Source organism: Leopardus geoffroyi, chromosome C3, assembly GCF_018350155.1.
Source record: "Leopardus geoffroyi isolate Oge1 chromosome C3, O.geoffroyi_Oge1_pat1.0, whole genome shotgun sequence".
Lineage (NCBI taxonomy): Eukaryota > Metazoa > Chordata > Mammalia > Carnivora > Felidae > Leopardus > Leopardus geoffroyi.
The window spans coordinates 107,753,566-107,774,202 of NC_059338.1; the positions used below are offsets into that span (position 1 = coordinate 107,753,566).

At 37.6% G+C, this 20,637-nt stretch overlaps 1 protein-coding gene across 3 annotated transcripts; it reads left to right on the plus strand.

The window, feature by feature from the left end:
• The first annotated feature begins 213 nt into the window (after positions 1-213).
• FBXO43 (F-box protein 43) lies at positions 214-15,111 on the plus strand. 3 transcript variants are annotated; one of them, XM_045454069.1, is made up of 5 exons: positions 214-1,099; positions 5,725-7,204; positions 9,951-10,053; positions 14,116-14,319; positions 14,423-15,111. In XM_045454069.1, exons 1-5 carry the CDS (start codon positions 1,078-1,080, stop codon positions 14,669-14,671), a joined length of 2,058 nt encoding a protein of 685 aa, XP_045310025.1. In that variant the 5' UTR covers positions 214-1,077; the 3' UTR covers positions 14,672-15,111. The 3 variants fall into 3 exon arrangements, with proteins under 3 accessions (XP_045310025.1, XP_045310027.1, XP_045310026.1); XM_045454071.1 differs by lacking the exon at positions 14,423-15,111 and adding an exon at positions 12,222-12,285 and having other exon boundaries at positions 14,116-14,249; XM_045454070.1 differs by lacking the exons at positions 14,116-14,319; positions 14,423-15,111 and adding an exon at positions 12,222-13,880.
• Positions 15,112-20,637: the final 5,526 nt, after the last annotated feature.

Consider the following 20,637-nt stretch of genomic DNA (forward strand, 5'->3'; position numbering starts at 1 on the left):
CTGCAGGACTTAGTAGCTTGGATACACAATGCTTCCCAAAGTGAGAATGGGGAGAGACAGAGCCTATGAAGTTAGAAAGCCCGGCTGCGCTTGTGGTGGGGGTGGAAGGGTGGGAAGAGGACGACACTCCTTTGGGAGAAGCCGGACCAGAGCCTGCGGATCGCCGGGCGGCCGGCGGGGGCGTCGCGGAGCTGGAGGAAGGGGCGGCGCGGGGCGAGGCGGGGCGGCGCGGCGGCGCGTAGCGGTTACTCAGGGCGGGCAGTTCAAACTGAAGGAGGGAATCTCGGCGGCCCCACGCGAACGTGGCGTGGGGGTTGCCATAGCCGGGCATCCCTGGGGGCGAGGCGGCGGCTCCTGCCTGACGCACCCAGCGGCGGCTGCCTGTCTCCCCTCCCGCCTGGCCCCGCGGCCCGGTCGGTGCGGGCGCGCCTCGGTCTCCAGGTGGGCGGGAGTGGGGGGCCCAGGTGTGTGCCCGCTAGCGGGCCTCTGGTCGTCCGCCGGCCCGGGGCCCACTTTGCTTTCTAGGTGCTGGGACTAGAGAGGGGCCCCGAAGCCGGCCTCTTGCCCGCTCGCTCCGCTCCTGGTGACGCCCACCCGCCCTCGGCCTCTCGGTGGCGTTCTGGGCCCTGAGCCGTGGCGGCGGAACCGAGGCGACCCCGGGCCGCCGCCAGCCTGGCCTTGGGAAGGTCGGGGAGGGACGAGCGGGGCCAAAGGACGCCCTGGTGAGACCGTTAACCACCCACCCGCCGATAGCACCTTGGGGAAGTCAATGACAGCGCTGCGGCTTACACTGCATTTTCAAAAACCCGATTTTGGGAAGATTCCTCAGTTCCGAGACTAGCTGGAGAAAACCAGGATATTGAAATTACTATTATTTGGAAAGCTGGAGGAAATTCGAAGTGATTTAGGCCTTTTCATATGTTAGAAATAATCCCTGCAGCGTGTGCTTTATGTACCTTTCCGATTTTAGCAGTCACGTGCTGCTGCACGTTTCTCTTTAAGTGGTATTACTTTGGCATGAATTTTAAAGGCAGAGTGAAAGATGTTCTTGTTTGGAAGCCCTCATAACTGACATCTATGAGCTCAAGATTTACTGATGGTAAGATTTTCCAATTTAACAAATGAAGAAAATTTGTTTTTTATATAGTTAAGTAGTATTTCATTCTCTAACAAGTGTTCTTAAAAATTGAATTATAATTGACATACAATATTAGTGTCAGGTGTACAACACAATGATTCTGTATTTTTATATATTACAAAGTGATCACCTTGATAGGTCTATTTATTATCTGTCATAAAAAGTTGCTACAGCATTATTCACTATATTCCCTATGGCATATATTACAGTCCCATGACTTATTTTACAACTAGAAGTTTGTACCTCTTTTTTTAAAATTTTTTTTATTTTTTAAAATTTACATCCAAATTGGTTAGCATATAGTGCAACAATGATTTCAGGAGTAGATTCCTTAGTGCCTCTTACCCATTTAGCCCATCCCCCTCCCACAACCCCTCCAGCAACCCTCAGTTTGTTCTCCATATTTATGAGTCTCTTCTGTTTTGTCCCCCTCTCTGTTTTTATATTATTTTTGTTTCCCTTCCCTTATGTTCATGTGTTGTGTCTCTTCAAGTCCTCATATGAGTGAAGTCATATGATTTTTGTCTTTGACTAATTTCGCTTAGCATAATACCCTCCAGTTCCATCCACGTAGTTGCAAATGGCAAGATTTCATTCTTTTTGATTGCCGAGTAGTACTCCATTGTATATGTATACCACATCTTTATCCATTCACCCATCACTGGGCATTTGGGCTCTTTCCATCCTTTGGCTCTTGTTGATAGTGCTGCTATAAACATGGGGGTGTATGTGTCCCTTAGAAACAGCACACCTGTATCCCATGGATAAATGCCTAGTAGTGCAACTGCTGGCTCGTAGGGTAGTTCTATTTTTAGTTTTTTGAGGAACCTCCGTACTGTTTGACAGAGTGGCTGCACCAGCTTGCATTGCCACCAACAATGCAAAAGAGATCCTCTTTCTCTGCATCCTCGCCAACATCTGTTCTTGCCTGAGTTGTTAATGTTAGCCATTCTGACAGGTGTAAGGTGATATTTCATTGTGGTTTTGATTTGTATTTCCCTGATGATGAGTGATGTTGAGCATTTTTTCATGTGTCGGTTACCGATCTGGATGTCTTCTTTGGAAAAGTGTCTATTCGAGTCTTTTGCCCATTTCTTCACTGGATTATTTGTTTTTTGGGTGTTGAGTTTGATAAGTTCTTTATAGATTTTGGATACTAACCCTTTATCTGACATATCATTTGCAAATATCTTCTCCCATTCTGTCGGTTGCCTTTTGGTTTTGTTGTTTCCTTTGCTGTGCAGAAGCTTTTTATTTTGACGAGGTCCCATCAAAATAAATTTCGCTTTTGTTTCCCTTGCCTCCGGAAACATGTTGAGTAAGAAGTTGCTGCCACCAAGATCAAAGAGGTTTTTGCCTGCTTTCTCCTGGAGGATTTTGATGGCTTCCTGTCTTACATTTAGGTCTTTCATCCATTTTGAGTTTATTTTTGTGTATGGTGTAAGAAAGTGGTCCAGGTTCATTCTTCTGCATGTCGCTGTAGAAGTTTGTACCTCTTAATCCCCTTCACGTATTTAGACCACCCCCTACCCTCATCGCCTCTGGCAACCACAAGTTTGTTCTCTATGAGTCTGTTTCTGTTTTGTTTGTTAATTTGTTTTGTTTCTTAGATTCCACATATAAGTGAAATCATATGGTATTTGTTTTTGTCTGACTCATTCTTCTTAGCATAATACCCTATGAGTCCATCCATGTTGTCACAAATGGCAAGAGTTTTTTTTTTATGGCAGAGTAATATTTTATTGCATATATGTACCTTATTTTTATTAGTTCATCTATTGATGGACGCTTAGGTTGCTTCCATATCTTGGCTATTGTAAATAATGCTGCAATGAGCATGGGGTGCATACGTCTTTTCAAATTAGTGTTTTCATTTTCTTTGGATAAATATCCAGAAGCGGAATTACTAGATCGTTTGATAGTTCTATCTTTAATTTTAAAAAAAAAAATTTTTTTTTCAACGTTTATTTATTTTTTTGGGGACAGAGAGAGACAGAGCATGAATGGGGGAGGGGCAGAGAGAGAGGGAGACACAGAATCGGAAACAGGCTCCAGGCTCTGAGCCATCAGCCCAGAGCCTGACACGGGGCTTGAACTCACAGACTGAGAGATCGTGACCTGGCTGAAGTCGGATGCTTAACCGACTGCGCCACCCAGGCGCCCCATAATTTTTAAGGAACCTCCATACTGTTTTCCATAGTAGCTGAACCAATTTGCATTCCCACCAACAGTTCATGAAGGTTCCCTTTTCTCCCCATCCTTGCCAATTTTTTTCTTTCTTGAGAGCACCGTAGGGATAAATGTTCTCAACATTCAAAGAGGGTGCCTCCGTGACTCAGTTGGTTAAGATTCTGACTCTTGATTTTGGTTCAGGTCATAATCTCACAGATCATCATGAGATCGAGCCCTGCATTGGGCTCTGTGCTGACAGCACAGAACCTGCTTGGGATTCTCTCCTTCCCTCTCTCTGCCCGTTCCCTGCTGGCTCACTTTCTCTCTCTCTCTCTCTCTCTCTCTCTCTCTCTCTCTCTCACTTTCTCTCTCTCAAAATAAATAAATAAGCTTTAACAATTTTTTAAACATGAGTATTAAGGAGGCTCATTTGATTAATCAGTGAACTGTTGAGTCGGTAAAATTTTGTTAATGGGAATTTCATAATTCTGCATGTCTGTTTAAAAGATTTAAAAATTAAGTTTTGAACAGCCAAGTTTTGCTTAAGACCAACATCTTGGGAAAATGGAAAGATGAGCATGATGACAGCAGAGAAAAAAAGCACATTGGAGGCAACTTCGAATGTATAGATGAACAGAAGAAATTAGATTTTTATATATATATATATGTGTTTGTATCAAGTGGCCTATGGTTGGTGGGGGGAGAGGATGATATCTGCATCCCCATTTTGTTTCTAACAATTTGCCTCGGTTTCCCAGATTCTAGCACTGTGAGACACCTAGTGGTGACGTCGAATTGTTACATTTGCTCTTTTTAGAAGGATTTTGCGACCTAATTTTAACTTAATAGAATGATTCTCAGGGGGAAATATTCATGGGTAGAGGTGTAATTTGGAAGCTCATTATATGTCATTAACTTAATATTTTGTTTGAAAATATAATACAAATTATAGAAAGCAAAGTTTGATGATCTTGGCTGGTAAGCACGACAGAAGATAGCAGCCATTCTCATGATCTGAGGGGATCTAGATGGGAAGAGAACATGTATCAAATTTACCAAAATTGAATGTAAGTTTAAAAGGTTGAAAAACACATAGATACTTTGCCCAGTAATAATCTTCCAGTGATCATTTTACCATAAAGAAACTGTTTCGTTTTGTGGTTGGAGTAGTGATTTGTTGTTTTTAAGAACTCATTCACTTGTATACTTAACTGGTGTAGCCTAGGCATAAATATATTCCTTTCCCATTGTAGTCAACTAAAATTTTTCTTCCTAGGATCTTTTAATAGAGAAAAACCATGCATTTGGTCTGGAGAAAACTTTAAAAGAATGACAGTTTTCTTCGTGTCCTTTGAATAATCTGGAAAAATACCAGAAACTGTGATGATTTTCTTCCCTTAGTGCCCTCTGGGTTAAGATTTGAGTTTATAAAAAGAAGGAATGTGATAATACTGTTTAAAAAGGTTAAGGAATAGAGTATTTCCTTGTGTTGTTTCTTACAAATATAATTACTGAGTAACTTATTAAGTAATTTACTTAAATTCTGTCCTTGCAATTTCAAGAATATTATGAAGGGTGCATTTCCCATAAATAGTTGTCTGTTATCTGTGAAATCAGGCCTGCAAGTGGATGTTATGTCTCAAAATATTTACAAAATGACACATGAATAAGCATAACATGCCAAGTTTGTAATGGCCCTATGTCTATGTGGCACTGGTTCATTTTAGTTAGCTCAAGAAGAATGTATTTGTAATTTATCAATAAGCCAGGGAGTCTTTTCAAAGTAGTAAGTCTGGAAATTCAGACGTTGAGAGCAGTCATGGGGACTGGATTTCTGTGACAGGCCTATGTTACAAGTATGAATAACATTATCCTGGAGTTGCTTAGCCAAATTGCAGTTAAATCTAGTGGCAGCATTCATTTGACACCTTTCCAGAGACGTGTTTAAAAATTAGCATATAGTTTGTTTAAGCAGCTTTACTTATAACCCAGAATTTTGAAGGGAAATATCCAACTGACTAGATACAGGCCAAGAGAAATAGCTAAAATATTAAAACTATAATTATGCACATCAATGCTGTTAATATCATAAGGTTATCTAAAAATGATGCTGTCAGATTTTTTTTTCTCAAGTGTAGTTCAAGAAAATATTTGTGCATGGTGCTTAGACTAAGCTTGTCAAGTAATCCGTGAATATGTATAACCCAAAAGTTTTGGTTTTTAGGATGTTAAAAGTTGGCTTAAGTAAGATACACTTGAGTATATATTAGAGTAGATTTGTTTTTTAAAGTAACTTTTTTTTTTTATTGCCATAACATTTTCTATTATTATCTATAGTCCTAACAAATGTATTTTGGTGTAAGCTGCCAAACTCCTCATTTCAAAGGAAGAATAACATTTGTTTTCCTCTGTAGAAACAGAGCTTTTGAAGATGTCAGAGAGACATTTAGGTCAGACTTGCCCTGGAGCAGAAAATGAGGTGGACTCTCCTGTCAGTTTCATGTATTCCAGCTTCAGAGGCTACTGTTCCACATCTTCATTTCAAGACAGTGGCTACAATGAGTTGTTACAGCCTTGCAACGATGAGAATACAGGTGAAGAATTATTTGGAAAGAAAGGAAAAGGCCCACCATTAATCCATGAACATCCTGAAACTTCAGATCTGGGCTTGACTCACTTGACTCATCCTTTAGAATCTCCAACTCAAAAAAAGAGAGGTGTCTTTTCTAGGAAGGAAAAGGAGAAAAGCCCCGAACTTTGTGAAACTCCTAAACTCAGTGGGAAAAAATTTTTGCAGCGCAGAAGGTTGGACATATCTTTCTCTCTTCTAACAGGGGACTTTGAATCACAAAATAGTTCTCTAGAAAGTAGTATGAACCAAGTTCTCAACTTAGAAAAAAATATTCCAAGCCATGTTTCAGGTCTTCCACGGCAAAACAGTTTTAGTCCTTTAGTTACTAGTACTTTGAAGACAGAAGAAGCAACCTCTAGCAGTCAAAAACTGAGACTTAATTTTTCTCAACAGAAGACTTCCACGGTTGATGATTCCAAAGATGACTGTAGCCTGTTTGAAGTTGAATGTCTATCTCCGATTCAGGGCAATAGTTTTAGAGATTCTATCACATATGACCTTAGTGATAGCAGTCTGTTTGTTAATGATGAGAATACATATCCCAAACCTCTGGGCTCCTCTGTTAGTGCAACAACTTGTGGGACAGATGAGGACATACGTGTGACTCCAATAAGTAATCTTGTAGCAAACATTAAATTTAATGCAAGTCAAAGGCTCTCCCCTTCAACTAAAGTGAGGGGCAATATTTCAACACCTGAAGACAGTGGTTTTAACTCACTTTGCTTGGAAAAATCAGAAGATTCCCTCTCTGACCAGGAGGGTTCTTTTCAAGAACTTCAGAAACATAAGGGAACTGTCAGAGTGGGGAGCACCATAAAAAAGTCAAGGCATCTTAGAAGGCTGAGAAGATTGTCCACCCTGGAGGAGCATGGCTCACAATCTGAGACAGAAGGGGAAAAGCAGACTGACCACTCTGACTCTAAAACAACACCAGCAGCTGCCTCAGACCACTCAGAGAGTCAGCTGAGCAGTGACACTAAGATGTTAAGCTTTAAGAATTTATCAAAGACCCCAGCCTTGCAGTTAGTGCACGAGCTCTTCATGAGAAACAAAAGAAAAAGATTCCAGCAGAATGGTGCACATGAATTCTTAGAAGAAAGGGATGGGGGGCAAATAGCCGTGCTACAGTGTGTACTTACAGGACTGATTGGCAAGAAAATGGGTATAGAGAAACTGGACGTCTTAACAGAATTAAAATATAGAAATTTAAAGCATATTCTTGCTATGGTTTTAGATTCCTTGACTGCAGAAAGCCTATTCAGGTAAGAAATAATTTTTTTTTTTCTGAAATAAAACTTCCTTCTTATCACTTTTTTTTTTTAATTGGAAAGCTTTTCTATGAGTTGAACAGTTGTCCTGTTTTTTATTTGTTTTATTATCTCTCTCTTTGGTTGTCTCACACTTTATCAAAGGTGGTTTAGTGAACTTCCCTAAAGTTACTATATTACTAGAGCTTAGTAACATAGGTTCCTTCTGTTTAAAATCCTGTTTCAGGGGCGCCTGGGTGGCTCAGTCAGTTAAGCATCTGGCTTCGGCTCAGGTCATGATCTCACAGTCTGTGAGTTTGAGCCCCGCGTCAGGCTCTGTGCTGACAGCTCAGAGCCTGGAGTCTGCTTCAGATTCTGTGTCTCCCTCTCTCTGACCCTCCCCCCTTCATGCTCTGTCTCTCTCTGTCTCAAAAATAAATAAACATTAAAAAATTTTTTTAAATCCTGTTTCAGATGCGTCAATATAGTCTTCTGGGTAAGGTTCATGGCACTGTCATTTGGGAAGAGAGTTTCTAAAAGTCGAACTTTAAATTTTCAAGACTGGAAAGCTTTATTCCATGAAAGTTATTTGATGATTTAATAGTCCACATCCTGTTGTCAGATTGCGAATTGGATTAATGTTAGGACACTTGGTCAGAAATATTGTAAAATGTCATGTTGACTAAGAAAGGGCAACATACAAAGGATACCATTTAGTTATTGAATCTAAGTTCTAGAATACAAAATGACGGTTAGCTTTCATTTTAGGGCTTAGTTTTTCTAGAGACCAAGGGAATACGGATTAGTTCATTTTCATTGCCAACAGTGCCATGGAAGGTAATTGCTTTTGAAAATTTCAAGGAATTAGAAACAAGAATTTGTGCTAACAGAAATTTCTGTATGTTAAGTGCTGCTACATAATTAAAGAGAAACAGACATTTAGGATTATTAAGGGTGGGAACTAGGGTTACAAAGACTAAAGTGAGACTGTGTTCATACTGGTAATTTTGGGGAGTTGCAGGACTATCAGAAGACGAGACCCTTGGGAATGCCATGGCTGGAAGGAGGGAAGCCTTGTGGAACAGGACTTCTGCAAGTGGCATTTGGGGGAGGACATGTGGGAGAGTTTGTAAACTTGTTTTTCCATAGGGATATGTCAAAAGTTTGGTTCATAGAATCCTTGCTGTTTTTATGGCCACTACCTCTATTTGAACCCTTCTTCACCTTTCCTCCACAAATTAATTGTAGGCTATTGTAGAAAATCATAGAATTTCATAGATGGAAGTCTAGTCATTAAACATCTAGTCTAGTCATATATTTTTCAGATGAGGAAACTGAGTTTCAGAGAAGTTAAGTGATCTGCCAGCAGTCATTCAAGGACATAGGAATATATCTAGGTCTATAACTGAGCCCTCTGATTTCTAATCCAATAGTGTCCCACAAACTCACATTAAGGTTTAAGGCCTTTCTAAATAGACTTGATCAGGAACGTACTTGGTGTAACCCAAGTAGGATAATAAACAGATTAGTGCACCTGTATGTATGTGCCTTTAAAAAAATGTTCAAATGGGATAGTTGTTTAATAAAATCAAAGGGATGGCTGAAATACAGGAATTTTATTTTTATATGCTGGAATATTTGGATATAGACCAGTTAAAAAATGAGTAATACTTCTGGGTGCTCATTTGTGGGAGTAGTTGATATTCAATCATATTTTGATAATTACCTCTTCTCCCCACCCCTTCAGATTTATAGTATTTGTACTGTAGAATGCATGTATAATGTTAGTAGTGTTTATTCTTGGTAATGTGAGAGATTATGGTCAGTTGAAATAACTGGCAAATATCCAATTATATAGTTCATTTCTTCCCCATTAATAGGTGTCTATCTGCCTTTCTCTCTCCTTAATCTGTTATAAGACCCATGTATTGGCTTGGGGAGAGGCAAGGCAACTGAAGTGGCCATGACAGCTGGGAAGCACGCCAGCTTAACAACTCAAGTACTTATTACCTCTGTAACAACAAGGGACTTTTTTTTTTTTTAGCTGTCTGGTCTTACTCCCTTTGAGTGATTTAAGTTAGAGTAGTAAAAAAAGAGCAGAGTAACACTTGAAAGATTATTTTTCTTTAATAATTAGTATAGCCAAAGTTATTGACAATAGGCAATCACTGGATGTAAGTTGGGTTTTTTTTTCTTTAGCTGCTTCATTCTCATAAACTTTGGTTTATAAAATAGGAACTTTGGAGTGCTAGCCATCATAATAATCATTATTTGGCATCTACTACTTCTAATGAATTATTGATAGTTCTTACATTTGTTTAATCAACAATGGTAGATTTCCTCCTATAGATTTAATAGTAGAAACAGATAAAAAACCTCTTGGACTGTATAGATGATAATCATTTTCTGCATGTTGTGTTCTAATTTTTTTATTGTTGGGTCACATTTGAAGTTAAATCCTCTTAATCAGTCTCTCAGTGGGCTCATATTGGTCTTATACGAAACCATGTTTTTCTGTTAACCATTTATAAGATAATTTATTGATATAATGCTGGCATATATTTAATGTTTTAATAGGAATTCTTTCGTATGGTGAAATAATATGAAACAACAACGTAGATCAAATCATATTTTTAATGTAAATATTTAGGTTTAAATTTATTGTCCAGAATCTTTAAGTTTTTCTTATTGCCATTGGCAAAAAAAAAAAAAGTTAATTTTGTGGAATATATACAATATAAAACTGACCTTTATGTTATAGTGTTTGGAAAGTAAGCAGAAATTGGCGTGAAATTATTGTTCAAGATAAAAACGCAAATCGGAGGAGGAAATTTTACATCTCACAACTGAAAACAGATTCTGAGGTAACATATATAATACTTTTCTCAAATGGATTTGTGAAAATAATAATCTCATATTGCTGGACAGCCTAATTTGGTTTTCCTGCTATCTTTTAACTTTTTCCATTTACCAAACATTCACTCATGAATGTTTTACTTTTCCCCAACTCCATTTCCTTCCAGTCCATAAATGGAGTAGATAACCTAACATCAAGAGCGTCTTGTGGGATTATGTTGTTTGGGTGTGTGTGCAGTGTTTGAATACTGGTGCTATGCTGGGTCTTATTCATAATTAGATATACTTATAGCATTTTCTATTTAGCCTTTTGAGTGGCTATTATTGTGCCAGTTGCTCAGATTACAATTGTGAACCTTTTTGAAATGATCTCTGCTCTCTTGGAGCTGATGCCCTGTGGGTGTTACAAGTAAACAGGTGATTACAATACGGGTGTGTTAGAGGAAGGCCAGAATTAGTTCCATTGGAACATTAAAAAAACATTTTTTTTTTAACGCTTATTTATTTTTGAGAGACAAAGCACGAGCAGGGGAGGGGCAGAGAGAGGGAGACACAGAATCGGAAGCAGGCTCCAGGCTCTGAGCTGTCAGCACAGAGCCCCTCAAACCCATGAACCATGAAATCATGACCTGAGCAGAAGTCCTACGCCCAACTGACTGAGCCACCCAGGCGCCCCTCTGTTGGAACATTTAAACGGAGTATTTGATGCTTGAGAATCAACAGAAGGCTTTTCAGAAAAAGTGCAACTCAACTGAGACCTGAAGGACCAATGAGTGGTTAGCCAGCTGAAGACAGGGAACAGTGTTTCAGCTGAGAGTTTAGCATCCAGGAAGGCCTGGAGGTGAGTCAGCATGGCAGATTAGGACTGGTAAAGTATCGTAAGCTTGTATTTTCTTGAAGATTTGAGGACCAGCTTTGAGGGTACAGGAAAAGTCCTGTAGAAGCTGACTAATTTTTCCTGTGGACACAACTTTATGTAATGCATCTAATGACTCTGGCACCCATTATGTATTATATACACAACTTTTAACTTTTTCCTACCCATCATTACTGAAAGAAACTGTGAGTTCATGCTCTTATTCTTGTTCTAGTAAAAAATATTTAATAAATTATTATTTCATTAGGTAACGTAAATAATGTAAATTTCTAATTTGACAAAATACAATACTTGAGATGAAGCATGGTACAAACAGATATAAACACCTAGACACAGATTGGTGGGTTTCTCATAGCAATGAAGTACTAGGGACTGAGTTAACTTAAACATTGACTTTCTATTTGACTTTGAAGAAAAGTTTTACTTTCTTACCTATGATATTGCCTTACAACTTATTCACAGCCCCTGGCTACTTACTGCTTGCTGCCTTCTGATCCTGGGAGCTTATAATAGTGAAATTATTAATTGCCTTCTTCTTATCTTATTAGAGTGCTGCTCTATGTGCTGAGGACCTACTTAAAAAAACAGTTTTTAAGCAAACACCTAATAATATTAACCTGTTAGCTCCATTTACATTGTACATCCTACAGGGAAAGAAACCTGCTTGTGTTTGGCAACACTTCAGGTAATTCTAGATAAAATATTCTGTCTTTATATCCTGGCCACCACTTTTCTTTTCTAACTTTGTTTCTCAAAAGACTATACTTTTTTTTCCTTACTTGAGCTTTTTTCTTATTTTCGTTTGCTTTTTAATTTTTTTTTTCAGAGTAAAACAAGTACATGGTCTAAAAAGTCCAATTGGACTGTGAGGCTTAGGACAAAACACATTCTCCTGCCTATCCCTTCTCACTCTTGATTCTTGCGCCCAAGTCACTTACCTCCAACTCTTCAGTTGTTCCTCCTGAGATTTACCTCCACATTTCTAAATAGCACACCTCTACTGCTATTTCTTGACTTTTTAGAGAGAGTGCTTGTTCTCTAACTTCTCACCGCCACTACCACTACCTACCCACCCACCTGTCTCTCTGAATTCCTTTCTCCTGTCTCACCATTGTAACCACACCATCATGTGGGAGTCGGTCAGAATTAGGTGCTGACATTATGAAGAATGTGTCGAGATTATTATGAGTTATTGACAGCTGTAACATGCAGTACACTATGAATACACCTTTTTTCCTATATAACTTTTTTTTTTCCAGAGTTAATAATTGCCCAGTTTCTTTCTTTTGTTTTGCTTAGTGTTTCTCTATACAGATCCCTGATTCATCTCCTATTATCCACCAGAACTGGAAATCTCCTCTGTGTAAGTCCAAACAAATCAGGTATTCTTCCTGTTCCTTCTTGTCCCTAGAAACATTCTTCCCGGTGCACTTTGCACTCCTGTTCTGATATGGACTAGTTGCTTTCCACTTGAGCTATCCTAATGTGTATCGTTAACCCAAAAAGAAACATTGTAAAACAAAGTTGTTTAATGGTTTTCCTCATACTTGTGTAATATCTCTGAAAGCTCCTTATGTGTGAAAATTGGAAGGCACACACCAGCTGTGTGTATTAAGATCACAATTCTATCTCTTTGCTTTGCAGCCATAAGAATGAACATAAGAATTGGGATACCACACCTTTTCCATCGCATTTCTTAGTTTACTGTATTCTTCACTGTTCTTTTATAATCATGGAAATGAACAACCACATGGTGACTTCACTCTCACATTTAAATATTTTCTGGCAACATGATGTGACTATGTTTGAAAAATTTTGGCATTCACGAACATGTGCCTTTGTTTACTGCTTTGCCTCCTTTTGTTCCGAGATGGCAGCACACATTTTAACTCGAGGAAGACAGGAGTTACACTGTTTTATTCACTTGGTAACTTTAGGAGTTCTAGATATATTTATTAAATAAATGAATGTTTAATCTGTGGCTGAAATGTGTTTCAACAATGTATCTCTCTTCATTTTTTTAAAATTTATGCACATTGTGTTTACCAACTGCATCAAAATTTGTCAGAATTTTGGTGTGCTCCAGTGTTGTGTGCTTGTGGCCTAGGCTGCAAATTATTTATACAAATGTACTATAAAACGATGCATCGAGTCCTTGAAAAAGCTCAGTTGTATTCATTTTAATTTCAGAAAATGAATATTTATCCTTCACACTTATGTATATGTTGTTAAACTTAATCACGGAATTTTTCATGATCAGCTAACCTTATTTCCTATACTTATCCTACTATAATTTCTCATATTTTCACTCTTCTCACTGTTAGGAGCCAATTGTGAGAAAGGGAGACAATTAAGGGAGAAGAAACACAATTTTAGCTAGACACACGAGGAGCTTCACATTGTATTTTGATAATTGGTTAAGAATGCCAGTTATCAACCTTCACAAAATAGAAGGCTTATTGAAAATATTTCTTGGCTGAATATTGAAGTAATATGGAAATCCGGTTCAGATAAGAGGTACCTTTTTTCCTCCTTGTTTAAAATGTAAGTGTAAAAATGACTCCAGTATTTACATGTAAAAACTAGCCAAGCCAATGGGATTTCATGGTATAACCAGGCCCATTTTTTTTCTGATGTGTGGCTAAGGTAAGAAACCTTCAGAGAATTCCATGATATCCCGTGGCAAACTTGAAAAAGATTCACCTCTTCTTAAACCTTGGCTTAAGACAAGGGCTGTCAAACGCCAGTCTGTGGGCCAAATCCTGTCCGTCACTTCTGCTTTTAAAGTCAGTTGCATTGGAACATAGCCTTGCTCTTTCATTTACATATCTCTACAGCTGCTTTTGCTAAAATGGCAGTTGAGTAGCTGTGACTATCTGGCCTGCAAAATGTAAAATATATACCATCTGGCCCTTTTCAGGAAAAGTTTGCCAACCCATGCCTTAAAGAGAAAAATAACCAATCTTGTAAACTTAAAGCTAACATTTATTGTTTTAATTTTGTTCATTTATATTTCTTTGACATTTAAATGTTAGATGAGAGAGAAAAAATTTTCCAAAAGGGAAAGCTTAGGGAGAAAATTCTTGTGGAATTTAGTGTGAAACCACTTTCAACATTTAAATACATGTGCATCAGAAAACTGTTCTGGAACTTTTGATATTACCGTATTGACCCCTCTTATCTTTTGCCGCAGGGGGCTCTATTAAATGTTGAGGACGCTGCCACTAGGCTCCATCTTTTAAATCGATCAGCTTTAAGATCTGTACAAGCTCAGGCTAGGATACCAGGTTTTCAGAAAGAACAAGTTTCAACACGTTCTCCTTGGGGAGAAGTTTTGACACCTATAGCAAGCTCTTCTGTTACTCACTTAAGGAGTAAACAGGAAGAATATGTTAAGGTGAGTATTTATCATCAATTATTAGAAATAAATACTCAGAGTTTGACATAAAGTGTTTCTCTATATGAAACTGGAAGATTTAGTGTGTATGCTTTCACTGCAGGTTGCCAAAACACTTTTTATTGATGAAGCATTAAAACCTTGCCCGAGGTGCCAATCCCCTGCTAAGTACCAGCCATATAAGAAAAGGGGACTCTGTAGCCGCACAGCCTGTGGTTTTGACTTTTGTGTGTTATGTTTGTGTGCTTATCATGGGTCTGAAGAATGTAGCAGAGGAGCAGCAAAGCCAAGAAATAGAAAAGATGCTCTTCCAGGAAGTGCCCAGAGTAAGCGGAATTTAAAACGCCTTTAAAGAGACTTTAAATATAAAAGAAGCATTCCCTCTAAACAATGTTTTGTCTGACTTAAAATTATGAATATTTTGAAAGTATGCAAATTTTCCCATTAATGACAGATGATGATTTATTTCCTATTTTGTATATATCATAATCCATGTCTGTTTTCTTTGAAGTATTTTACTGTGTCATATTTACCCATTTTAATAACAGTGTTTTTAAATAAAGAATTTTTAATGTTATCATATGTATGTATTTAACTGTTTCATGTAACCTTTAAAAATTGTGCATTTCATCACTATGCGTTGAAATGTTCTTCGATCACTTTTTAAAAATAGTTTTCCAAATAATATTACAAATTTTGAACTTGAGACAGATGGCCTTATAGATTTGGAAAATGAGTATCTGAAATGAAATATAAATAAAACGTTTTCAGAAGTTCTATTGAATTCACTCAGTAATTTCAATCTTTCAATTTAGTGTCATATTTGAGCAGACTTCTGGTTAAAGAAAATTTACTTCATATTGATTTCTAAGAAGACATAAAAAGTAAATTATTAGACGTGATTATTCACAATGAGAATCTTAGTAAAGTCATGCCTTTCACATAAGTATTTTTTTAAATTCCAGAACTATAAGGGTGCCTGGGTGGCTCAGTCGGTTAAGCGTCCAACTCTTGACTTTGGCTTAGGTCATGATCTCACGGTTCGGGTCGTGAGTTTAAGCCCCACATCGGGCCCTGAGCTTGACAGCATGGATCCTGCCTGGGATTCTGTCTCCCTGTCTCTGTCCCTCCCCTGCTTGCTCTCTATCTCTCCAAGTAAATAAAAATAAACGTAAAAATTCCAGAACTATAATCACAGATTCCACTTGTTTTATCTAGGCTGGGCATCAGTATCATGACAAATTCGGACTAGTTGGACAAGATTGGGTTTTTTTAATAATCAGATTTACTAGATTGTTTATAATGTACCTCTTTCCAAAAATGGTTTGAGGTGGGATGTTCCATTTGTAGAATAGCAACAAGAAAGAGGTAAGTTCTGTTGTTGAACAAATTACTAAAACGAGGGGGAAATTTGAGTATAGTGTCACAGTTTCTTTGTCTTTAGGTAACTGATGTGTGTATATGTCTGTGTACACACTCTACACAGAGATGTAAAATGTATCTCTTCTTACGCATTGTTTTAAGACGATTTTACAGTGTGAGTTAGAGAGATATTTGCAAAAATCTGTTCTAAATTTTAATTTGTTGTTTAACTCACTAAAAAAATTAACTTCTAAATATTAAATTTTATCTATAACCCTTCTAATTCCACAAAGAATGTTTGGAAGCTAAATATAAATACGAGTAAATTGTCACTTGTCTTTAATAAGCTACACAGTCCATGAATTTTATATCACATTTTCTGACTGATTTGAATCAAGTTTAGTTTTCAGTGTCTATGTAATTTCCTGAGATATCTTCCACATCAGGATCAATATACTTATTAACATCATTTAATTAACCTCATTGAATTTTCTTTGTGTTTAGGAAACTTGTTCCCAGTCTTGATTCTTTTAATAAAAGATGACTCTGATTTAATCTGTCTTTGACCTCTCTTTCTGTGGCTCAGATCGAATCATATCTTCTGTCATATGAACATTTTTGCTATTTTATGCTCTGGATTTCTGCCTAGCTTAAATGCCATTCCAGAAGTAACTCCCCCATCCCCCCCCCCTTTTTTCCAGAAGTGACTTCTTAAGCCTTAAAAAACACAGATCCAATTTTATGATATGTTTTTAAAAGCTGAAATGCAAGATTTTCTATTCTATATAATTTTAAAAGTTTATTTCCCCATATCTTACTGATTTTTATTATTTTATCACAGAATAATGAAAAAGAAGGATAAGCATTTCTTTTGCCTCTTTATCCTTGAAATTGTAAGTAGTGCAGTGTAAGAATCTGGAATCCTAGTTCCTGTCCATTAGGAAGCACTTTGTAGTTGTCTTATGTGTTGTAATTACATTGTCCTCTCCATGGGATCACCTTTGTGGTCCTGTGGCTGCCCAGTCTATTGAAGTGTAGTATTTTACCTTACTCTGCTTTTGAAAACATAGATTTTACCACATTTAGTTTTAGAAATCAATAATCTACATGTATTTTTGTCTACTGCAGGTACTGTTAGCAATGAAGTTTCAAATTTTTTATATCTCTGGTTTCAATTGGGATTTGAGTATCATGGTCAAGTAGTTATGAGGAAAATAGTGTAAGGGCTTAGTACCACATATTTTAATGATTTTATAATAACAATTCTTAAGAAAAAAAAGATCAGGGTAGGAATTCAAAAGATAAGCTTTTTATTGGTAGGTTTTATATTTGTAATGAGGTTAAGGGGTAGGTTAAGTGGAAGAAAATCATGTAGTATTCCTGAATAACTTTATTAAACAAAGGCTCTAATTATCCAAAAAATAATCACCACCACCCTAATTATTGTAAATTATTAGGTATTACAGTAACCCACTGGAGCAGTTACCCTACGGTGTCTGCCATAGCATCCTGTACTTCCTGTGTATAGGATGGTACTTAGATTACTTTATTCAAACTATTTGTTTAATTTTCTTTCTGCATCAGATTATAAACTCTGTGAAGACCTGGACTATATCATGTTTGATTTAAATACTATTACAGCCCTAGGACCTTGCCTAGTGCCAGGCAAATAGAAGGTGCTCCATAAATATTTATTGAACGAGTAGATTTTTTTTAGTGTCACTAGTAACTTTGATCAAGTAAATCATTACAACTCTATCCTAATGATCTGGTAATCTCTTAATATTTGATCTTAGTGATTAATGCTTCATTATACAAAAAAGTGGGATCTAAATGATTTCTTAAGTAGCTTCAAACATGTAATCAGTGGATTTGTTTGGTTTACTCATTTTTTGAAGCTACTTTCCTTACAATGTAATAGGAGTGCTAGGTTAGGAGTCAAAAAGCCTGAGTGGATATCCCGAACTACTTACTAGCTGTGCCCTTCTGCAAGTTACTTATTGATTCTGAGCCCATTTCTTCTATCTATAAGTGAGAGAAATGAAAATAAATGGTGTACGATGAAATCACTGCTGAAACTCTTTAAAAGTGTTGTACTAATTTGTGTAGCTACACATTTGGCTAAATATGAATAGAATAAGACAAGGTACCATTTAGGAGGATAGAATATATGATCTTGATATCATTAGCATTATGCTGAATGAAACTATAAAGTCAACCTCTAACTTGCTTGTAAAAGATGTCTGCTTGGGAAAAAAAAAATTCAATCCTAAATTGAGCATTTACTACGTATAGGGACTGTTCTAAATCCCTTACATGTGTTAATTCATTTATTCTTCACAGTGACTCTATAAGGCAGTTATTATCTTATGTTTTTATATATATCAGGTAAACCAAGAAGTAGGTTGAATAATCTGAGATCACACAGGCAACAAGTGGAGATTCCACCAGAGGGAGTCTGTCACTTTTACATGACAAAACTCTTTGCAGGATCCCGGTGATAAATTCAATATGCATATAATTACCATGTCTTAAAAGGAAGATTGTTTTGCCATTAAAGAAAAATCTAGTGGCACCTCGGTGGCTCAGTCGGTTAAGTGCCTGACTCTTGGTTTCAGCTCAGGTCATGATCTCATGGTTCATGAGTTCAAGCCACATATTGGGCTCTGCTCTGGCAGCGCTGAACCTGCTTGGAATTCTCTCTCTCCCTCTCTATATAAAATAATAAATATTTATTTACTAATAAATAAGCTTAAAAAAAGAGAAAAGTCTATTGGCATATTGGGGGAAAAATTCTAATTTAAAAACAACTCTGCCTGAATGAAGTAGTTCCTTATCTTGGTAGTTCCTTGCAACTTTATAATTTGGAAAACTAAATGAACCACATGAATATACTATCATCTGAGAACTCAGTTCCAGAGAAAGGCTACTGTCCCAGTCTAAGGTCTTTGCAATCTAAAGACACAAGGCATGAAAATAAGTATTAACACATTCCAGTAATTACTATATTCTTACACATTTTGATTATTGAGTGAAAGTAACAAAATTTCACCAAATGATTATTGATAGGTCTATTCTGTGTTCCCCAAAAGATTGCAAAACAAGATAGATGATTAAAAATGGCACTTTATTTTAAATTTTTTTCTGCTTAATAAGGACATAAGGCAAAAATGCATGTTAAATCTGGGGAAAACCAACAAATACTTTACCTTCTACTGATTTAGGATAGGAAACAATCTTTTCCCACAAATGGGACAGCGTTGTTAGCCAATGGACAGCGTTGTTAGCCTCGACAGCGTTGTTAGCCAATGGACAGGAATATTATTTTTCTTTTTGGCTTCTACCTATTTCCAGTAAAGAGAGGACTTTCTTATTTCTGATCCCCTGGTTTGGAAAACAAATGGTCAGAAACTTATGGTAAGTGATATAAGGAGAAACAACATTTTAAGAGTTATCTGATCATTTTGCACTAACATTTGTATGGGCATAAATATGGATGTTAAGAATTATTCCAGCTATTTAAATACTTTAATAAATAAAGTTGAGGGTAGAAGTGCTATCGAGAAAACAGTTTTGGTACTTACCTAGCCCCGTATAAAGCTAAGTTTTTCCATTACTTTTTCTTAATTTATGATTCACACACACACACACACACACACACAAATGGTAAATTTAGGACAAAAATGTACTGAACATTTTCAACATATGATCTTTTATGTTTCTTGTTTGAATTAGGTTATTTATATGGCCTTAGTTCAAGTTACTTTTTAATGTTTGTTTATTTTTGAGTGACAAAGAGTGCATGCACGCAGGGGAGGGGCAGAGAGAGAGAGAGGCAGAGAGAGAGAATCCCAAGCAGGCTCTGCACCTTCAGTGAACAGCCTGATGTGGGCTCCAACCCGCGAACAGTGAGATCACGATCTGAGCTGGAATCAAGTCGGACGCTTAACCGACTGAACCACTTAGGCACCCCTATATGGCCTTATTTTAAGTTGTGTCTCTTAAAAATAATGTAGCCTGGGGGCGCCTGGGTGGCGCAGTCGGTTAAGCGTCCGACTTCAGCCAGGTCACGATCTCGCGGTCCGTGAGTTCGAGCCCCGCGTCGGGCTCTGGGCTGATGGCTCAGAGCCTGGAGCCTGTTTCCGATTCTGTGTCTCCCTCTCTCTGACCCTCCCCCGTTCATGCTCTGTCTCTCTCTGTCCCAAAAAATAAATAAACGTTGAAAAAAAAAAATAATGTAGCCTGTATAGAAAGTACTTTAAATGTCTTAAAAGATGGAAATAACCCACTACTGTTTCTGTGTGGAAGGTAACTTACTTCAAAGCTCACACTAAACATTCCACAAGGAGGCACCAAAGACTCATTTATGGTGATTTTGGGTCTCCTTCAAAAAAGTTCATTTCACTTTTATGTATTTCACGTTGATGTACTGTGACATTGCCAGATAGGGGAAATGTTCCTTGACTTAACTTTAAAAATGCATGTATAATAAATTTAGGTAATAGTTATTACTCAGAGTTGCTAATTAAAATATTTTAGCTGGATTGCAAGAGTGCACTGTTTTCTGGGATGACTTAGAACACCTTGTTAGCACCTGGGTCTTTGCTTTGGCCGTCTGTACTTACTTGCCCAATGGCTCTGCCCTCCTGGCTCCCTTCATCATGGACAGTGGAGCCAGAGGAGTGGAAGGAGCAGTAGAGCCATGATGGTGAGTCCTGGTTTGAACAGTGGTGTGCTACCAATTATTTCCCTCTGGTATTCTCATTTCTGCAGGAAGGTGGAGCTTGCTTGGTTCAGGTCCTAATCACAGCTTACCTAGTTTCTGTAAATGCTTCCTAACAGGTCTCTTTGCTTTTACTTCCTCCCCATCTAAATCTGTCCTAAATAGCCATTGCCAGGTAATTTGTACTGAAATGTGGCTCCAATTATGTTGCTTCCTATTAAAAATGTAGCTGA

Bases quoted from the DNA above. Each gene is read 5' to 3' on its own strand.
- FBXO43 (XM_045454069.1), top strand. From the start codon at position 1,078: ATGAGCTCAAGATTTACTGATG. The intron at 10,054-14,115 runs GTAACATATATA...CTTTTGCCGCAG, and splicing joins AACTGAAAACAGATTCTGAG to GGGGCTCTATTAAATGTTGA. The intron at 14,320-14,422 runs GTGAGTATTTAT...CTTTCACTGCAG, and splicing joins AACAGGAAGAATATGTTAAG to GTTGCCAAAACACTTTTTAT.